The sequence below is a fragment of the Protomyctophum bolini genome (assembly GCF_963924005.1).
Source record: "Protomyctophum bolini genome assembly, chromosome: 6".
Classification (NCBI taxonomy): Eukaryota; Metazoa; Chordata; class Actinopteri; order Myctophiformes; family Myctophidae; genus Protomyctophum; species Protomyctophum bolini.
The window spans coordinates 26,888,266-26,907,461 of NC_137867.1; the positions used below are offsets into that span (position 1 = coordinate 26,888,266).

Here is a 19,196-nt window from a genome sequence, read left to right on the forward strand (position 1 = left end):
GATGATCGTTGAGGCTGTCTGGGCAGTAAATTCTAGGTTAAAAGCCCAATCAGCAATACAAACGTAAACAAAGGACCACCAAAAATAAATACATAAATAAAATAGAAATGTACCATAACTCTTTTAATAGGACTAAATACTAGGCCTATATAATACATTACATTATCTATGTGTTTATATCTTCATTGATTGATTGATTGACATTTTTATTTCACAGTATGTAGAATGGTAGCCCCGAAACATGTCATACATGGCTAGGGTACATTTCAAACCGAAAAACACTAGACTTGTTTACATCAGGGTGACGGGTCCTCCATCCCCATATCAATATGATTATGCTGCTGCACATGAAACCGCAATAATTTGTTCAATACAATTCCGGATTGTGCCTTTAATATGTCGTCTGCCAAAAAGAACTGACCTACAAGCTAACGCTGCCAGCAGGGGTCGCCAAAGTGCAGACTAGTAAGTAAGCTTCGGGAAGCAGGCAGCCTTTCTTGCTCATGCATTTGCTGCTTCTGCCAGCCAACCAACCAGGCAGTCAGTCAGTCAGACCAGTGTTGTGTTGCTGCTTCTAGCTTTGCGATGGAATGTTGCTGCTACGTTTCCACCGCCGGCTGGATGGTGATGAACTGTCGGATGCTCGGAGACAATTATGCCACGGCAGCAGTAGTCACTTATTTAGTTTGCTAGCCGTGAGTATTTCCATGGTCTTTCTATATCTGTTTATCACTTTGGCAAATAATCCTAGAGATGACAAGAGATCATGTCATTGAGCATAACGGTGGTTAACGCTAGGCTAATTGGTTAGCTTGCAGAAATTGAGCGGACGGATAACGTTACCTTGTTCCAAGATGGGTAACCATACAGTCACCAGGTTCTCTCGTGTGTGTTTTCGCTGTCTTTAGTGACCTGCTATACGCCTGTCACATGAACATGTATGCTAAAAACATTGGTTAGCATTGGAAGAAAATAAACACAGCGGCTGTAGCTAACAGCATATGTTAGCTAACGCTAGGTAGAGTTGACAAATAGTAAGCAGTCTGCTACATTTTAAGTCTTAAGATGTGACTTGATGTGGGCTTGATGTAACTAGAGATCCGTACTGAAATGTCAGTCTCTGTTTCTGGAAATGGCAATGTCAATCCCCAACAGTGGTGTTTGTTTTTGTTTTTGTTTTACAGATGATGCTCGAGACAGAATGATAGTAACCTCCACTACTGAATGGCAGAAATAGCATCTGATGACTTGAGTTAGATGACTAAACAGAACAGAAGATAAACTGTATCTGTATTGAGGAACTATTATTGCTGAGTTAGATGACTAAACAGAACAGAAGATACCTGTATATGCATAGAGGAACTGTTGCAAAGCTGCTGCTAAAGCACTAACTGGAACCTGGCATGCTCTGTCTGAAGTGCATTCCATTCTGATTTTAAATATGGATCCTTAACTTATATTTCTATTAGTGGTTCTGTGATCTGTTTCACTTCCCAATTAGCTGTTGGGTTGTGTGTTCGGCCATTTTGGGGGCTTGTAACACCACATTTGTCTATATTGATTGAGTTAGTATAAGCCCCTTCAAGATGTTTTCAGCTTTGAAGAAACTAGTGGGCTCTGAGCCAGGGCAGTTCAGGGACAAGAACATTCCCGCTGGTCTGCAATCCATGAACCAAAGTTTACAGAGACGCTTTGCAAAGGGGGTCCAATATAACAGTAAGTATTCAAACTACTGATATCATTTGTATGTTATATCCTCCATTGAGTGGGAAATAGTTTCATTTCAGTGTCTTGTTAACCCATTCTGAACGGGAACCCATTTTGGTGTTCAGCATCATGTTATGCTTTAGCTATTGAAAAATAGCAGATCTACAAGCTCATAGCGCGCCACCGAGTGGCGCGCTACGAGCTTGTAGGTCTGCTATTTTTGAAAAATCGAAGAACGACTGTGACATTTTTAGAATCTGATCTCAGGTCAGAATGGGTTAATCAGACCAGTGTGTGTCCAGTGAAAACCTCGTATGAATCTGATCTCAGGTCAGAATGGGTTAAGCTAGGCTGAAGTTAATTGAGCAATGTTATAAATTGTAATGGACGGTGTCCTAATATGCCCAACTGAGAAAGTATGGAAATTAATCATTACTGGGTCTTGACATTTTTTGCAGTAAGTTGCACAAAAAGTCATATTCGCAGGGAAAATTTGGGATGTGAAATGGAAATTGTGTACTTTCCATGTGTCATATGACATTTCTCACTTGTTTAGCTACCAGTTGTTGGTTTATTATTATAATTCATTTTCTTTCCTCCAAGTGAAAATAGTCATCAGAGGAGATAGAAATACTGGCAAGAGTACTCTGTGGCATCGACTGCAAGGCAAGAAATTCCTGGACGAGTACATACCCACGCAGGAGATTCAGGCTACGAGCATCCACTGGAATTACAAAAGTAAGAGTAAATCCAAGATTTCTATGTCACAAGATTATTATTATTATTATTACTACTACTATAGTACTAGTCATTTGCTATTACCTGGTTCATTTTATATATCATTTATTTTCTTTGGCTTGTTTTATTTCAGTGGCCCCATATCAAGGTAAACATGTAGACCAGCAATTTAGAATCGGTGGCGGCTAACCTGTATATGCCATTTGTGTTTAGTATCGGAGTACGGTAGTTCAATAGCGAGTAACTTCCAGTCACCTGCCTCCCCCTAGTTACCCAGCTTCAAACCTTGTGCTTATTGCTGCTAGAGCAACATAATTTAATTGGTTACGGTATCATAATAATTACAGATAACAAACAAAAAGAGATTGCCTCAGTGTGAAATAACTGTGCTTGTCTCTCAGCTACTGATGATGTGGTCAAGGTAGAGGTGTGGGATGTGGTGGATAAAGGTGAGTGCTGATAAATGTTCTTTTGAAAGGAACTTGTATGTGGTGCTTATGAATGGAAGTTGCTGTAGCTACACATGGATAGTTGGTGTCAAGCAAGGGGGGGGGGGGGATGTCCAGATCTGATTCTGGGCATAGAAATATTTTACATTGCTGCTGAGCCAGAGATAACTTTCGCTGTACACTGGCGACTGAGTGGGTGGTCTGTTACAAAATGAATTTACCACTTTATGCGTCCAATCCACAGGTCCAAAACAGCTGGATCTGTGCATTGCAGTAGTGTGTCATGACCACTAGTACAGTTCTTATTGTCTGCCATTACTGTCTATCTTGCTCTTTGAAATTATGTTATTGTAACACTTCAAATGACTGTGGGACTTACGGTTTGGACCCTGACTACAGTACGCTGGAATAAATAAAAACACACCCAGCTCATGTTGCATCTCCTGTTGTTCCTTTTTGTCTTATAGAATAGAAAAAGTATACTTGATGGTTAAATAGCCTACCACCAGAATGGCTGATAGTGAAGTAGACAAATGTGCCAGCAGTAGTTGGCTGGTCGCAAGTGTTCATTTCCCACCCTGGATTACTAACATCATGGATAACAACGTACATGGTTTGTTTGTGTTTAGAACTTATTGTCTTAAGTATTCATGATGTTTTTCTTTGCACCTCTCTTGCACATGTCGCAGGCCAAAAATATCCTCTACCTGAAGGTGTAGGTGAGCACCATTGTATAGTATGTAGACATGGACTTGCTTGCTGTGCATAGGGATTGCATTTCCCTGTTATCTGAATGCAAATATTGTCTCGGTTGGTTGTTGCCAAGTTTGCAGTGTGGTTTGGCTGGTTTGCTTACTGTAAGTCAAATAAAGCCTGAGTGCTTGGATTGTTTAAGCTATGAACTAAAGTAAGCTGCTAGCTATGTGTCCTTGAGGCTGTTAAAATTTGACTGAAAGATGCTTTTCAATAAGGAAAAGTGCTTTGCTGCTATATTTGTTTGTCTTCTATGATTATCTCAACTAAAGCAAAGAGTTGAAGATCACTGTCTTCAGAGTTCAACTAAACACATTTCTGCTGTCCTCTTGTTGCAGGCAAAGGAAAAAAGCGAGGAGAGAATTTGAAACTGGAGAATGAGCCACAAGAGGTGATTATCACATGACCATCATGTGTTTTTACAATTCATCCCTTTATGTGGGTCAGTGATGGTATCGGCTTCAGAAAGTCTTGGAGGCTGTAAATTATATATACAAGTCATGGCCAGTGGTGGCTTGGACTGTGGAGGTGAAGACCCCCAGTCCTAGTGTACCCCTTTTGGCACAGGATTGTGTACCGCCAGAGGCGTCTCTCCTGAGCCTCCACTATTGTGTTTCCCTCTCAGCTTTCCTGCTTTCTATCTCAGTAAAGAAAAATACTGCCCTCCTACTAACCCTACAGAATGAACAAACTAACTAATGAATGTCGTCATCTTCAGTGTTTTATATGTTAATGTAGGATCATATGACATATTTGAGATTTATTTTTATTAAGTCTGATGAGGTGGCCCTGGATGCAGAGTTCCTGGATGTCTATAAGAACTGTAACGGTGTCATCATGATGTTCGACATCACAAAGCAGTGGTGAGAATGCTCTGCTCTGTTGTGTTGTGCCACATTTTTCAATGAACACTTAATGCTACTGTAGCATACAAACAAGCACAACACTATTTGATCACAGTCAGCCGGCTAAACTCAGATTTCTTAATGGCCGACTGAGCAGAGAATGCTGCAGTTTCAAACAAGATAAACACTGAGATCCCTTCATTTAAACAACATTTAAAACATCTGTGCATCCATTGTTTTGCCACACTAAGGGATTATTGTTTATAACACAGATTTGCATGGTTTTGTTTATTTTCTTCGTTTTACAGGACTTTCAGCTACATTATGAGAGAGCTACCCAAAGTGCCCACTCACGTGCCAGTGTGCGTCCTGGGCAACCACAGGGACATGGGCGAGCATCGTGTCATCCTCCCTGATGACATCAGAGATTTAATCGCCGGGCTCAACAGGTAACAATAGCCAGGATCCATGTATCCATGTATTGGTAAGGAATTTATTCCCAGATTTTATTAATATCCCCCGACTACAGTATGTGCAGAACTCTTGTCTTAGAAGTTAAGTTTAATGAAAAATGTTCAATCACGTTCATATTGAAGTCGTTTTAATTACATTAATCAAAAGCCGTATGTCGCAATTTGCTTCACACTTGCATAACTTTTCACATTAGATTGCACATGAATGTTTCTCATGATATGGAAATATCAGTCTTTGCTGCTGATCAATTATAGGCACGTTAATAATTGTAATAAACACCAAAAACACATTTCCAGATAACCCAAATACTCTTTCAAGGACACTTCGACACCAACTCTGGGGGATCCCGGGATTGAACTGAGAACCTTACGGTTGCCATCCGGTCACTCTACCCCTGAGCCACTGCCGGAAATTATAGCCCCAAACTTGATTTAATCATGCGCTAACCACATTATTCTACACTCCACAAATCATAACTTTTCAATGTACTTACCTTTGACCTTTAAAATCTGTGACATTTTCCAGGCCAATGGGGGCATCTTACATTCATTACGCTGAATCCTCCATGAAGAATGGATTTGGCCTGAAATACCTTCATAGGTTTTTCAACATTCCTTTCTTGCAACTTCAGGTTTGTAGTTCTTAATGTTTGGTTAGTGTTACTAATAATTAATATGTGTAATATATAAGAATCTGTATTGAATCTGCTGGTCAAATCAGTTAATTTCACTAGCCAATATGTTATAGAAGGCAATCAATTTGTACATTAAATTGTTGACCATCATTTTTATCGCTACTTTACTTTATGAATGGTCCACTCCTCCACAACAGGTCTTCATTATATTATTGACGCTTGCGTAGCCTGAAGTAAGCTTTAAACAAGCTACATCCGGACGGACATACTGGCATTTAAGGTTGTAATAAGCACTGTACAGCTGTCTGAGTGTCTGTCGTGACTACCAGCAGCACTTGTGACTCTTCTGCCTATTGTAAGCTAAAGTATTAGGTAACATACTGTACAAGGCTAAACAATGCTGATGGTCTCTTTTTTTCCCTTCATTTTCAGCAGAAATATTGCTCTAGATAGTGCTTTTTTATCATAACAGGTGGACAGTGTGAACATACCCTAAGCTTGCTTGAGTGACCCACTCCCCGTGCACACTTTGCACAGCATAAAAATAGATCCTAATCTCTGAAGCTGGCAACTGATTCAATTCCGCTTTTATATCTGAGCTAAGTTTAATATGCATGCTGTGACTGTACTGTTTTAATGCACAGTTTGTCCATACATTTGTTTTTAATTTTGTACATAGTATTGTGCACAGTTTTTACTGTACAGTATGTATGTGCTGTGCTGTTTGTGTATCTGTCCTTACTTTGGGTTTTGTCATGTGTCTGTCTTTACTGCACATGTCTGTGCTTCACAGAGAGAGACTCTTCTGAGGCAGCTGGAGACCAACCAGCTGGACATGGATGCCACTCTGGAGGAACTGGGAGTGCAGCAGGAGACTGAAGATCAGAACTACGAGATGTATGAGCTTTCCTGCACTGTTGTGTGTGTGTGTGTGTGTGTGTGTGTGTGTGTGTGTGTGTCCTTCCCTTCTTCCTCACTGTTTACTAATGGTAGTTTTGGATTCCACAGCTTCCTTGAGAACCTTGAAACGCGCACTAAAGCGTTTGCTGCTTCTCCAGGCCCAGCCAATGGACAAAGTCCTTCCTCAGGCTCCCAGTCCCCCATTGTTCCTCCCAGTGGAGCTTCGACTGGCAGCTCCAGCCCCAGCACCCCTCAACCCCCCATCCCCACCCCCCCCACCCAGATCCTGATGCAGGCCCATCCTCCACCTGCCTCCTCTCCCCCAGGGACTCAAGCTCCTGTAGTCACAGCGGCTTCCCCTACCCCTGACTCCCAGACCTCAGCCCAGTCCCCCGAGCATCCCTCCCAGTCCTCGGTGGCACCTGGAACTCCAGCGTCTGCCTCCACTGGAGGCTCTGGACCTCAAAAACGAGGCTTCATGTCCCGCTGGTTTGGCGCCTCCCCTGCCACGGATGCTCCCGCCACTGCATCCGGTTAGTACTGGTTAATATATTTATACTATATACAAGTTGTAATATATTATGCATCCATTCAATATCCATGCTGCTATGACACCTGACTGTCTCTCCGGGGATCAATTAAGTTATCTTATTTTGAAGACAATGAAACTGGGCACTGGACAGTGAAAAAGTATTGCACTAGGTAGCAGATGCTCTTCTTAACTGCAAATTAAAACAGAAATTGGATGAACTTCATCTCCTAGTACACAAACATAAGCGAAGAAGAGTGAGTGCAAGATACTGTATATATTTTTGATTTAACTATTTCCACTACAACTGCATTTGCATCGCTTTTCCAAGTGCTAAAAGCGCTTTACAATGGTTCATTCATTCATACATGGGGAGGTGAAGCAGTCAACAGTCAACGCCAGCGTCCTCACTTCCCACATTCACACACCAATGTTGGCAAGCTCACACCGACCGACTCATTGGAGGCAATGTAGGGTTCAGTGTCTTGCCCAAGGACACTTTTGACATGTGGAATAGTGCAATAGTGATATGAACTACAAGTATTTTTTGAAACTTTGACTTAGCTTAAGTCAATGTTATGATTGGGATCCTTTGTGTACTAACTGACCGGAATTGAAACTGATTGATTCCATAAAAAGTGGTCACAAGATTTCCAGCCACATGAGTTGAGAAATGCAAAGCTTTGAAAAGGATCGAGTCACCGGCTGGTATTGGAATTTCATGTGATTTCACTTTTTCATTATATGAATCGTGCTGAATGTAAAAGGACACTTGCTCAACTCACCCCCCCGCCAAAAAGAATACCCTATTTACTTTAAATAGATTGTCAGTTTAAACAATTCACAATTAATTTAGTTATTCACTACATACAGTGGTAGTCATTGTAAAGGGCCTCTTTGGTCTACTTTGCTTCAGTACTAACAGTTCTTTGTTATTCTCTGTCTTGGTTTCCTACAATGCATGCGTAGTAGATATCTGCATGGTCAGGGTAAAGATTTAATCCCATGTTTTTTATGGCTTTAAAGTTTAAACCCTGTTTTTGTGTCAAAGATTCAATGTATTATTCTGTCTTCCTCAGAAGATTCATCAGGGCCTGTGTGTCCTACCAACATTCACAGTGTGGATGAGTTTGTCCCCGACGAGAGACTGGACAAGAGCTTCCTGGAAGACAGCCTGCCCTCCAAGTCTAAATTGACACGGCCTGCACCAACCCATACTATGGACAGTGACAGGTATATCTCCCTAAATTAATTCAATACTGTTGTCTCATCTCATTAGCTATTGTTAACACATTGAGTACGCCAACGTGCATCAAAATAAAGGCCGCTATAGTGCCAGAGTAGTCTGATCGCATTTACTCTGAAAGCCAAGAACCGGAAATACTTTCTTAAAAAGGTTGACTTGACAAAGTGAGCTCATAATCCCCGATCATCTTAATATATTTATATAAACTCCAAAAAGCGTTCATATTTTGCGGGAGAGACGGATGAGGAGCAGAAATGCAGCGCCAGCATATCGATCCATTCATCACCACGGAGAGCGCCCTGGATGAGGAGATACGAGTCATTCTTTCCGCCGCGCTAACATGGGAGTCAATGACAAGCTAATACTTGCACAGAGCGTTAGCATACGGCAAGCGAAAAGCGAAATGCCAAAAAAAAAAATAGGAATAATTCTGATTATTATTATCTCGCCCCGCGTCGTTTGGACGTCGCTAGGACGTCCACAGACGTCTAAGGTATTACTCGTTTCTGATCCTCTGTTTCCAGACGTGTTTTGTACAGAATGTGTTAAAAGCCGTAGGAGCTGAGTACTAAATGGGTAACACACCTGGACCATTCATATGCTGCCATGGCTGTTCCTCTCGTTAATAATTCACTGTGCCACTCCCTTGATATGATTCGTTGGATTGACATTAAACTAGCAAACCTGAGTGTATTTGTGATTGCGTGCAATACGACTGGATGTTTTTTTTATTGATTGTCAAATAGCCCTGTGATCGTCCAAAAAAGTGTGTCAAGTTGCCCACCCCTGCTGAAAAGTAATTGTTAGGCTCATTTGCATAGATATTACAAGGAATTAAGGGGGGTATGCTTTATTTTTTTCAGAAGTGAGAACTCCACAAATATTATTCATCAGCTTTGTAGAGTTTAATTTCCAAATTTGTCTGCTCATTGTAATTCTTTCTGCTCATTTCCAATTTCACTCGTTCTTTCCTGTATGAGATTTCTCTCCATATTGAAATGATTTATTTCTACTGAACTTTGTAGAACCACCTTGAGTTGTATAGATCACATTCTTCATCCACATTGTGGCGATCTGCGTCTTTAACGCTACTGCTACGTCACACTTTCCCACGCCTCTTCAGGAATTTCCTGAATAGATCAAAGGAGATGGGCGAGTAGTGCAAGCCGGCCCCTGTCAAACACTGTGTAAGCCCGCGTGCTGTTGCTGTCTGCTGTACACTGTCCCTAGTTGCCCTACCTCTGGGTAACCCGAGATCATGACAGCGGAGCTGTCAATGTTTAGTGGACCCCTCGGGACGGATGATGGGGAAATTAAGACCCCCATCAACGTTCCCTATTAACTCATAGAATGCTGAAAGCGTTTTTAAACGTTTTATTATAGCCACCCCTAAGAAGCGCATAACGTTTTTATACGTTTTATGGTCCAAAAAACGTTTTTTTATTGATTACTATAGTTCAACTATATTTGCGCCCGGACAACTCATAATGTAACACCGATCGGCTCTAAAAAGAGTTAAAACCCCCCCCTGCTGAAAAGAGGTGTTGGTCTGAGAAGCGTCTGGCACCGCCTATTGGTTGGTCTATGCGAGGACGTACGACGTATTGGAGACGGCCGTCCGGCATAGACCAACGCAGATGTCAGGGGATCTAAAATGGATGGGACAATGCTCTTGTTTGTGTGAATACACTCGATTCCCCCTCCCCTCCTGTTTCTACATGGTTTCTCCCGAGGGAGAATGGTGGGGGGGGGGGTCTCTTCCTCTTGGATCGCATTGGCAGTTCCCCCCCCACTCCCGAGTCCCCACTGCTTTCAACTGCAAGGCTTGCACTCTCATTCTCGGAACAAGATACAACGCGATTTGCTCTCTGCCCGTATATAAACCTGCAACGATCGGCATTTGATTTCATAACGTAACGTTTGCCAGACACATGTGGAGTTAGTCATGGACAGATTGCACATCATTATCGAGGGCCCGCCATGATACGTTGGTCGCTGATCGCAAGCCGTACTGCTGCTGCGCTGCTCGCATCCAACCATCCAATCCATCCCCCTTTCTCGTTACAACAGGCTATTATAAACTCACCGTCGAGCAGCCTGCCCTGCACCTAATGTGATAAAATGAACGGCAGGACAAAATCGGATCGATTATTATCTGTCTATCAGCAACATACGGGTGTTTGTCTTGCAACGACAGGTGGTGCTTTCTCGTTTTTTTTCTTCCAAATACGTTGACGTGCTGCTTCTGCTGCTGCCGCATCCATCTCGTTGTTTTTCTTGTTGTTTTTTTTCCCAAACATGTCCAGACACAATCCGATCCAGTCTCGCGTCTCACCTTATAGATACGCGAGACTGGATCGATGAGGTTAGTGGTATGTCTGGACATGTTTGGAGCGGCACACGACAATCGACAATAATGTTGATTATGCAAGATCATTTCCTCAAAGCCTAGTTGCCCCCCCCCCCCCCGTTACTGCGATTGTTTGTAGCTCGAATCACAGAATGAGTTCAATGAGCGTAGGGAGAGGGCACATATGGGGCTACGATTGAAGAAAGTTTCCAAGTCCGTTTTATGATCAGATAATGTGCATCAAGACTCTCTGCTTTCATAAGAAAAAAACTAATACTGTAATTGCGAATGCAATGAGCACTTACTATGAGACCTAGCAGATCACGTCTGTCTGTCTGTCTGTCTGTCTGTCTGTCTGTGTGTGTGTGTGTGTGTGTGTGTGTGTGTCTGTCTGTCCCGCTTACTGTATATGTGGACCTGGCCCTTTTGTGCCCATATATGGAGCTGAGTGATTTGTGAGTCATGGTGACATGAGTGTGATGGCGTGGTCCTGCTTTGGGGACTCCTTATATGGTTATGGCTGAGTCATGGTGACATGAGTGTGATGGCGTCTTTTGTGACCATATATGGAGCTGGCGTGGTCCAAGCACTAACTATGACACCCTGCAGATCATGTCTGTAATTTATTCTAATTGTTATTGCAATTTACGATCTGCGTTCGCCTTCCGCGTTCGCGCGTCTTACTCGTAATAATAAAAATCACACCCCTGTGAAGTGAGCAGTGCAATGTTGTGAAGTGAGCAGTGCAACATTGCACTGCTCACTTCACTGGGGTGTGATTTCTATTATTATTACAGTATTAGTATTTTTCTTATGAAAGCAGAGAGTATTCTGTTTCATACGGTATATAGTATGTACATGTCGCTATAGGCCTTATTTTGTGAATATTTAGTTGTTAGGTCCATGCTCTCTAAAATTATCTTTTTCAGAGAACTTTAGAGATGGCATGGGCCTGAATAACTATTATTCACAAAATAAGGCCTATAGCGACATGTACATACTATATACCGTATGAAACAGTCGACTCTCTGCTTTCATAAGAAAAATACTAATACTGTAATAATAATAAAAATCACACCCCTGTGAAGTGAGCAGTGCAATTGCACTGCTCACTTCACAGGGGTGTGATTTTTCTGGGTGGTATTTTTCTTATGAAAGCAGAGAGTCTACTGTTTCATACGGTATATAGTATGTACATGTCGCTATAGGCCTTATTTTGTGAATAATAGTTCTTCGGGTCCATGCCTTCTCTAAAGTTCTCTGGTGGGCGCAAGCTGCATTCAATAGCCAATTAGTGACAAACTGTATATGTGTACAATGTGTACTGTTTTCCTCCTAAAAGTAGACATTCAGGGCTTTCATTCGGTATATGGTTTGTATAGGATATTATTTGTGCTCAATTTTATATCGGTCTTTTGAACTAAAAAAACTGAACTGAAATGTCTGTCAACTTCAGGCCTCCATATCTCTGTTGTTTTTTTTCACAAGCAGCGTGCAGGCAAAAGCAGGTGTTAGAAAAAGGTCAATATCTCCAGAATGGAAGATGGTAGAATCATAATTTTTTTTTTAAATTGAAGTGGACAAGTTGGGCTTTCTTTTTATTTATGCGATTGTGATTCTCGCTATAAGAGGCCCCTCGCTGTGGGCCCCCCAAAAAGTTCAAAAAGCCCATGTTAAGCCTTCAGCACCAGTAAGCCATGGTCCGCTAGAACCTGTAGCAGTTAAAGTGTTAAGAGGTTCACATCACTGTTGAATCTAACACACTGCTGGTAAATGAATTACCGGTACTCTGTCTGAGCATATTTTTTATATATAGATAGGCCTCAACTGCCTTCATTTGTGAGAATATGAATTATTTGAATTTCACTTTATACTGGGTTGTATTGTCTGGGGTGCGCACGCTTTTCCGACACACCGAAGATCCGAAGCGGGGGGACATGCAATGCGATGCGAAAAAGCGATGGTCCGACATGCGCTGCTCCCATGCTTGCGGTTAGGGTTAGGTTAGGATTGAGGTTTCGGATCAATAGTATGTCGGAACTAAAGCCTGCACCCGTATTGTCTTTTTTCAAAGATTTTCAAAAATGTTCTAAAATACAGAACAAAAATGTGTCAAGCTACAGTAGTAGATAGGCAATTCTTTGTGGTTTTGTGGGACACTGTTGTATGATTAAATACATACTAGTTTAGTCAAACTTATCAATTTAGTCTATTCAAAAATAATTGTTTGTGTATAAAAAAACAGACATATTTATAAAAATTAGCTTATCAAATATTCCATAGAATTTTCCGCTAAGAAAATACACAGTAGCCCTACTCCCTGTCCTCTCCTATTGCTCTTAAACTTCTCTCTTTTCGACTGTGTCTCTATTATAGTGATGGCGATAACCCCATGGTGTCAGGTTTCCAAGACGAGCTGGACCCAGATGATTCAAAGCCTGTTAAGACCCAAATCAAGTCTCTGGACTCGCCCAGTAAACACATCACCCTAACCAGTGATGAGGAGGAGGCAGAGTTACAGGCCCCCACCGTCACACAAGACATAGACTTGGAAAGTGAACCAGAACTGAAAAAGTAAGTTTGACCTCGGGATCATCTAGCTCTATATTTCATCTGCCAGGTGTTCAACAGAGTTGACAAACGTAATGAACTCAAGTTAACCAGCATAATACTTGTTACCTAATTACTATGAAGTTGAAGTTATTTTTCACACTGTTTCAGGCCTGTGATCAATATAACAAAACCAAAGGGGGTATCCAAAGCTCCAGAGCCCAAAACGGCTACCCAGACCATCACACCTGTTTCGTTCACCTTGACCCCAACAACAACTGAGCCATCAGGCCGACACCAAGGGAAGAAGAAGGCAGGTACACCCAAAGCCGAGGACTCTGACACTGACCTAGAGGCACCTGTTGCCCAGCAGATGCTCTCCTTCGTTATGGACGACCCCGACTTTGATTCTGAAGCATCGGATTCACCAACAATAGCAAAGGTAAAAGTAGTAACTCGCTTGTGACCATTTTAGGTCTTCATTTTAAGATTCCAGTTTTGCAGTAGTAAACTAAACTATAAGAAATCTTTTAGCGTTGGGGTTAGATGATGGGGAGGGATACTTGTCTTAGGTTCTTAGGCAATCAGCCGTACATATAGAATATTAAGATATATTATATAAAATCTTGTACTGTGGCAGTAAGTGCAGTTAACTGTTAGTTGCCTCCACTACAAACCATGGCCATTTCCTCTTCTGCCTTCTATACAAAATTACAAATCAAGCATTTTGCTAGATTGGTGGTGTTTGAAAGATGCTCCTGCACACCCCTACAGGACACATTCCCAGTCAGAGACGAGTTGCTGTCTGACCTTACTGACGATGAGCCTCAACCGACCACAGTCACTGAACCTTTGAAGCCACTGGGCATCTCTTTCAAACACAAGAACCAAACAGACCTGTTCGGCCTTGGAATCCAGGAAGAGCCTCTTGCAGCCATCAAAGACAGCAGTGAGGAGCAGGAAGGTCTGTCACTCCATCTGTATGGTTTTCTATGGCTCTGTCACTCCATCTGTACAGTATGGTTTTCTATGGCTCTGTCACTCCATCTGTATGGTTTTCTATGGCTCTGTCACTCCATCTGTACAGTATGGTTTTCTATGGCTCTGTCACTCCATCTGTATGGTTTTCTATGGCTCTGTCCATCTTTCTCTTTGTGTCTCCCTCTTTGTCATTTTAAGTCACTGTCTCTCATTTTAACCCATTTTGACCTGAGATCAGATTCTAAAAATGTCTGTTTGAAAATGACAGTTTTCTGAAAAACCTATGTTCCTATGTCAGTCGTTCTTCGATTTTTCAAAAATAGCAGACCTACAAGCTCGTAGCGCGCCACTTGGTGGTGTGATTATGTGTGATTTAAGTTTAACATATTTAGTTTTCTTCTAGAGAAAGAAAGCAAACCCTCCTTGAAAGAGAAGAAGAAAAAGAAGAAGAAGACTAAAGAGGTAATGTATCTGAAGCTGCTTTGTTCCATTGACTTTGTTTTTGCCTTTATAGTGATTATGCCGTTATTCGTTTTGTGCTAAATGAATATGATTATATTATTACAACAGCAATATAAAACCATTCCATTCTTCCCTCAGGAGGATGACAAGAGCAAGAAGAAACATAAACATAAGAAAAAGGAAAAAGATGAGCTGGAGGCCGCAGATGACAAGGAGAAAGAAAAAAAGAAGAAGAAATCTTCCCGGACCAAGAAATCTGATGTGGATGAGCTGGAGGACTTTCTGGGTGGTGCAGTGGCTGCAACCAAAATAGAGGATGGTGATTATGAAGAACTCTAAAAGAGATCTCTTTCAAAATGAAGAAGTGAAAACATGCTTTCATTTTAAAACCTCGAGCCGTGGATCATCAGTGGCGACCTTAGTGGTCGCTCTGAATAAACTCTTGTGACTTGTTTGTGCATAAGTCAGCAGCTGCAAGCCATACAGCAGAGGTAACCAACGACAACCCTGTCAAACACCCCAGGACGGTGGTACTTGTATGATGCTTTTCATTGGTCTGTCCCTCATCTGCACTACTGCTGTCACTTTCATTCTGACCAATAAGACTGAAGTATGGTAAGACAGAGTGCTCTTGTGATATAAAGATAGTGCTGGGTAATATGACAATTATCTATGGACCAAACAGTCATAATATTGTCATGTTTTCTAACTTAAACAATTCTGCACTCCTTCCACCATGCAGGACCCCAACTAGCAAGTCTAGCATGAGGCTCAAAGATGAGCAGTAGCGGATTCAAAAATCCAAGAGTCGCAGGGACATAGAAGTAAAATGATAATATACTGTATCTATTGTATCAGAGAACTTAATATATTGCCCAGCACTATGTAAACATTGATCATTGTTGGATCTACCATGAATTCTCCCCTATAACTAATTTGAATGAATATATTTTCTTCATGTTTTATTTTTCGTCGATACATCCTTTATTTTGGGACCACTCCATTCCAGCTACTGTAGATAGGGTTGTCATTATGTCTGAATGTCTGTGTGTTTGGTGTAGTAATTGAGAGCATGCTCAAAGTGATGAATGACTCCATGGGCAAGATTAGGTGTTCTATTTTTGTCTCTATTTTTTCTTACTCAAGTGGTGTGGCAGTTAATGGCAGAAATCTGTTTAGCTCTAGTCTTGTCTGTCTTTATTCAATGAAAATAATAATAATTGCTGTGATTGAATGATAGATGCCCACTATACTAATTTGTAGGAAACCCACACACTATGAAAGCTAGTGATGAGAAATATCATGACATTCTGATTAGTGCAGCACACATTGTGATAATGTTAGTGAGTGCATACTTATACAGAAAATAGATTTGTATCTGAGACAAAAATGTTTTCTTCACTAAGTTTCCTTGGTCTGCAGACTTCCTACCAATTACTATAATTTTATCATTTGAAACCTACTTAACCACTTAAGTCCTATTTTATGCTTGGGTGATTTGAAAATACGGTAGCTGATCTACAAGCTCACAATGCATCGCATTGTGAGCTTGTAGATGTACACTGAGCTTTTTTTAAAGGTTAAAGAATTGTTGGAAAATTCTGAAATTTTAGATCATTTATGAACATTTCTGAGAAATCTTGAAAATGGTTGCCTATAATGAATGTCCCCAAATAGGGCTGCCAGGGTTCATGTTGTTAACCTTAAAATGGCTAAACGATCATGCTTAGCCTGTGTCACTGAGGGCCAAGATCTTGTGGGATGAAAATACCTTTAAACTAAAGTGACATGGAATCCTGTATTTTCTGCCCTTCCCCTACTTCCCCATCAACATCTCCACCATGTAGATTATATATTAAACTTTTGTGCAGATGCCTTAAACGAGGTTCTTACAATGGAGGGACGTGCCGCTATCCTCACAAATAATTTTAAGTGTTCTTACTGTAAACAAAGTCAGATTAATTGGAATACTAATTTCAGATGAGTTCAGAAATGGCTTTGGTCATTTTTATTGTTGAGAATTATTGCGCAATGCATGGCATCTTCCATGAAGCCTAATGTGTTAAATTGCAGTGTACCAATATGTGTTTGGTTGTGGGATTCTGCTTGTTTGTTTGTTTTTTCTTTGGATGTAAAAGCACACTACAATTTTAAAGAGTATTAAAGAAAGCTGTTATATGTGCAATTATTGTTCTCTGTGAAACTATTTGTCAAATGTTTAGGAGCCGTGTCCACTGATTTTTTTTTTTTCCCTACTGAAAATCGAAATGCCCCGCGCTTGCCTGGGAGTTTTATATTATATATTATTAGCTGGATATTTTAGCTCGGCAGGCAGTCAGATGAAAGCGCCACACATGCACGCAAGGTGAATGGCCAGCGCCATGCCAAGCTGCTGGGGTCTCCAAAAACATGGTGCTCCCAATTATAAACCGTTAAAACAATGCTCTGCACTCAGGAAAAAACATCTTGGTGGACACGGACACTTATCTTGTTTCTTTTTACCTTTATTATTTATTTCTTTATTTACGCATCTTTGTCTTATGGAAAAACATGCAGATCATGTTCCTGAAAACTGTTCCTAAAGGTTTGGACTTTTCTCACATTCATACAGACGTTTCATGCTGCTTACTGTGGACTCTAAAACTGTCATGGGGTCTGACTTGTTTTCTATGAACTTATCACCCAAGGTTTACATAAAACATAATTTTCCCTCTCTGATATGGAACTGCTGACAACTTCACCTACCTTCATGCATGTGTTTCCCCCCCCCCCCCCCCCCCCTTTGGTCGGATCATGCCTCAAACTTAGTTGGGTTACAATAATTTTAACCGTTTTCTAATCATGCTGATTAGAAAAAATGCTTTGCTGTTGATAAAATCAAGCCAGTTTGATAATCTTTTTGATTGAGGAATATATGTGGCGACCAATTACTATGGTGTATGTTTTGACAGCTGACAGATTTACATTATGTTCTCTTCCACTTACGGTTCCAATCTGTTTACTCTGAAAGTTATGTTGAATATTTCAGAAATTGAAACTATGCAGCATTGATCCTAAATACTGTATGCTCCACTATTTTGTCTATTGTCACATGAGGATAAATGCTGAAAGCAGTTTCAAGTGAAGCATGAGACTTATGTGTATAGCAAGAAACGAATGTATAAAGTGGTACATTGATATGTATATATTGGAAGAGGTTTGTTCCAAAATGAGATGTTCTCCATGGGATATACACATTTTACATTGAAATGGTAGAAAATTATCACTGAAACGAAAGCCAAACTCATCATAGATTATCAAAGTTATTGGCCGCCTAAAGACATTGACTTACCCAAATACTTAATATCTCTGATGCGCTGACCTGTGCTTAGTACTAAATTTAAGATGAGTGCTTTCAAAATGGATGGATAGCATTTTGGAATTAAACACTTCGTTTATTTTTCACCTCATGACATGTTTCCATCTTTACACTGTGTGAGTTTGACGATGTTTGGTTGGTCAATAAATGCAAACTTATTTCTTCATAATTGGTGTTTATTTTAATGAAGATATGGGGGCCTCCACTCCCCCTATCTAAGAGTCCTGAATTAATCATTACTACAATTCCTTGCATTCTTGTAAGAATTAAGAAAGAAGTCAACATTTGACTTGCCACCAGGGTACTGAGGAACGGCACAGAGTTCAACAAACTTTGATTTTGTCACATGTCCAAACTGTTACTTTTCAAGAAATGTAAAAACAAACAAAATAACCTGTGTTGACTTAATATGTAGATATTAAGTACCAAGCTTTTTTTGTACTTTTCATTGGTCCAGTATTTATAAAACACTACAATTTAGCAAAATTTGCAGATCAGCACTGTTGTATGATGACGTTTTTGAATTATTTCATATTAGTTTACATTCATTTATTTTATAGAAGTAACAAAGGTGTGATTCAATTACGAGTCTTTTGTAAGCATTTCACCTCAAAGAGAAGATGCAACATAGTTGTAGATCAACCAAACGTACAGTATACACTATACATGGTTAAAGTGGTTCAAATGTTTTTGATAGTACAAATGGAACCAAACAGAACCGTTTGGTTCTATTTGTACTCTCATTTACAGACCTTACAGACTTATGTGTACACTTTCAAGTGCAATAATCAATATTATACACACTGCTAAACCAATACATTATACTTATACATTGTTCAGAGCTGGATCCCTGAATTAGCATGCAGGCCCTATATAGAGCCCAAAGGTCAGGGGTCAATTGAGAAAATTGGGCCAAATGTTCTGAGACCCACTGAGCCGGTGGACTGGAAACAAAAATCAGCCTAGGACTTATACAGTGGCCCATCATCAAAGTAGTATTGTGTTATTGATTAATTGATAGGTCAGTTAACTTTTTATTTTCAAACCATATGTGAAAAGGTAACATTCTATCACTGCGGTAGCCTACAGTGGTACCAAATGAAACTGCAGTGACTGGACCAAATTGGAGAAATCTCACATCGCAAATAGCAATCATGATATGACATGGGCGCGTTCGAAAATATCGCACTGAGCGCACTGTGCAATGCAAAATAAGTGCG

At 40.7% G+C, this 19,196-nt stretch overlaps 1 protein-coding gene across 2 annotated transcripts; it reads left to right on the plus strand.

Moving 5' to 3' along the window:
* The first annotated feature begins 535 nt into the window (after positions 1-535).
* Positions 536-18,137, plus strand: rabl6b (RAB, member RAS oncogene family-like 6b). 2 transcript variants are annotated; one of them, XM_080766248.1, is made up of 17 exons: positions 536-695; positions 1,185-1,716; positions 2,311-2,445; positions 2,847-2,894; positions 3,584-3,613; positions 3,986-4,038; positions 4,422-4,510; positions 4,801-4,941; positions 5,492-5,597; positions 6,394-6,497; positions 6,609-7,033; positions 8,109-8,262; positions 13,002-13,199; positions 13,347-13,617; positions 13,950-14,139; positions 14,560-14,618; positions 14,757-18,137. In XM_080766248.1, the coding sequence occupies exons 2-17, from the start codon at positions 1,587-1,589 to the stop codon at positions 14,955-14,957; spliced, it is 2,334 nt and encodes a 777-aa protein (XP_080622374.1). In that variant the 5' UTR covers positions 536-695; positions 1,185-1,586; the 3' UTR covers positions 14,958-18,137. The 2 variants fall into 2 exon arrangements, with proteins under 2 accessions (XP_080622374.1, XP_080622375.1); XM_080766249.1 differs by lacking the exon at positions 3,584-3,613.
* Positions 18,138-19,196: the final 1,059 nt, after the last annotated feature.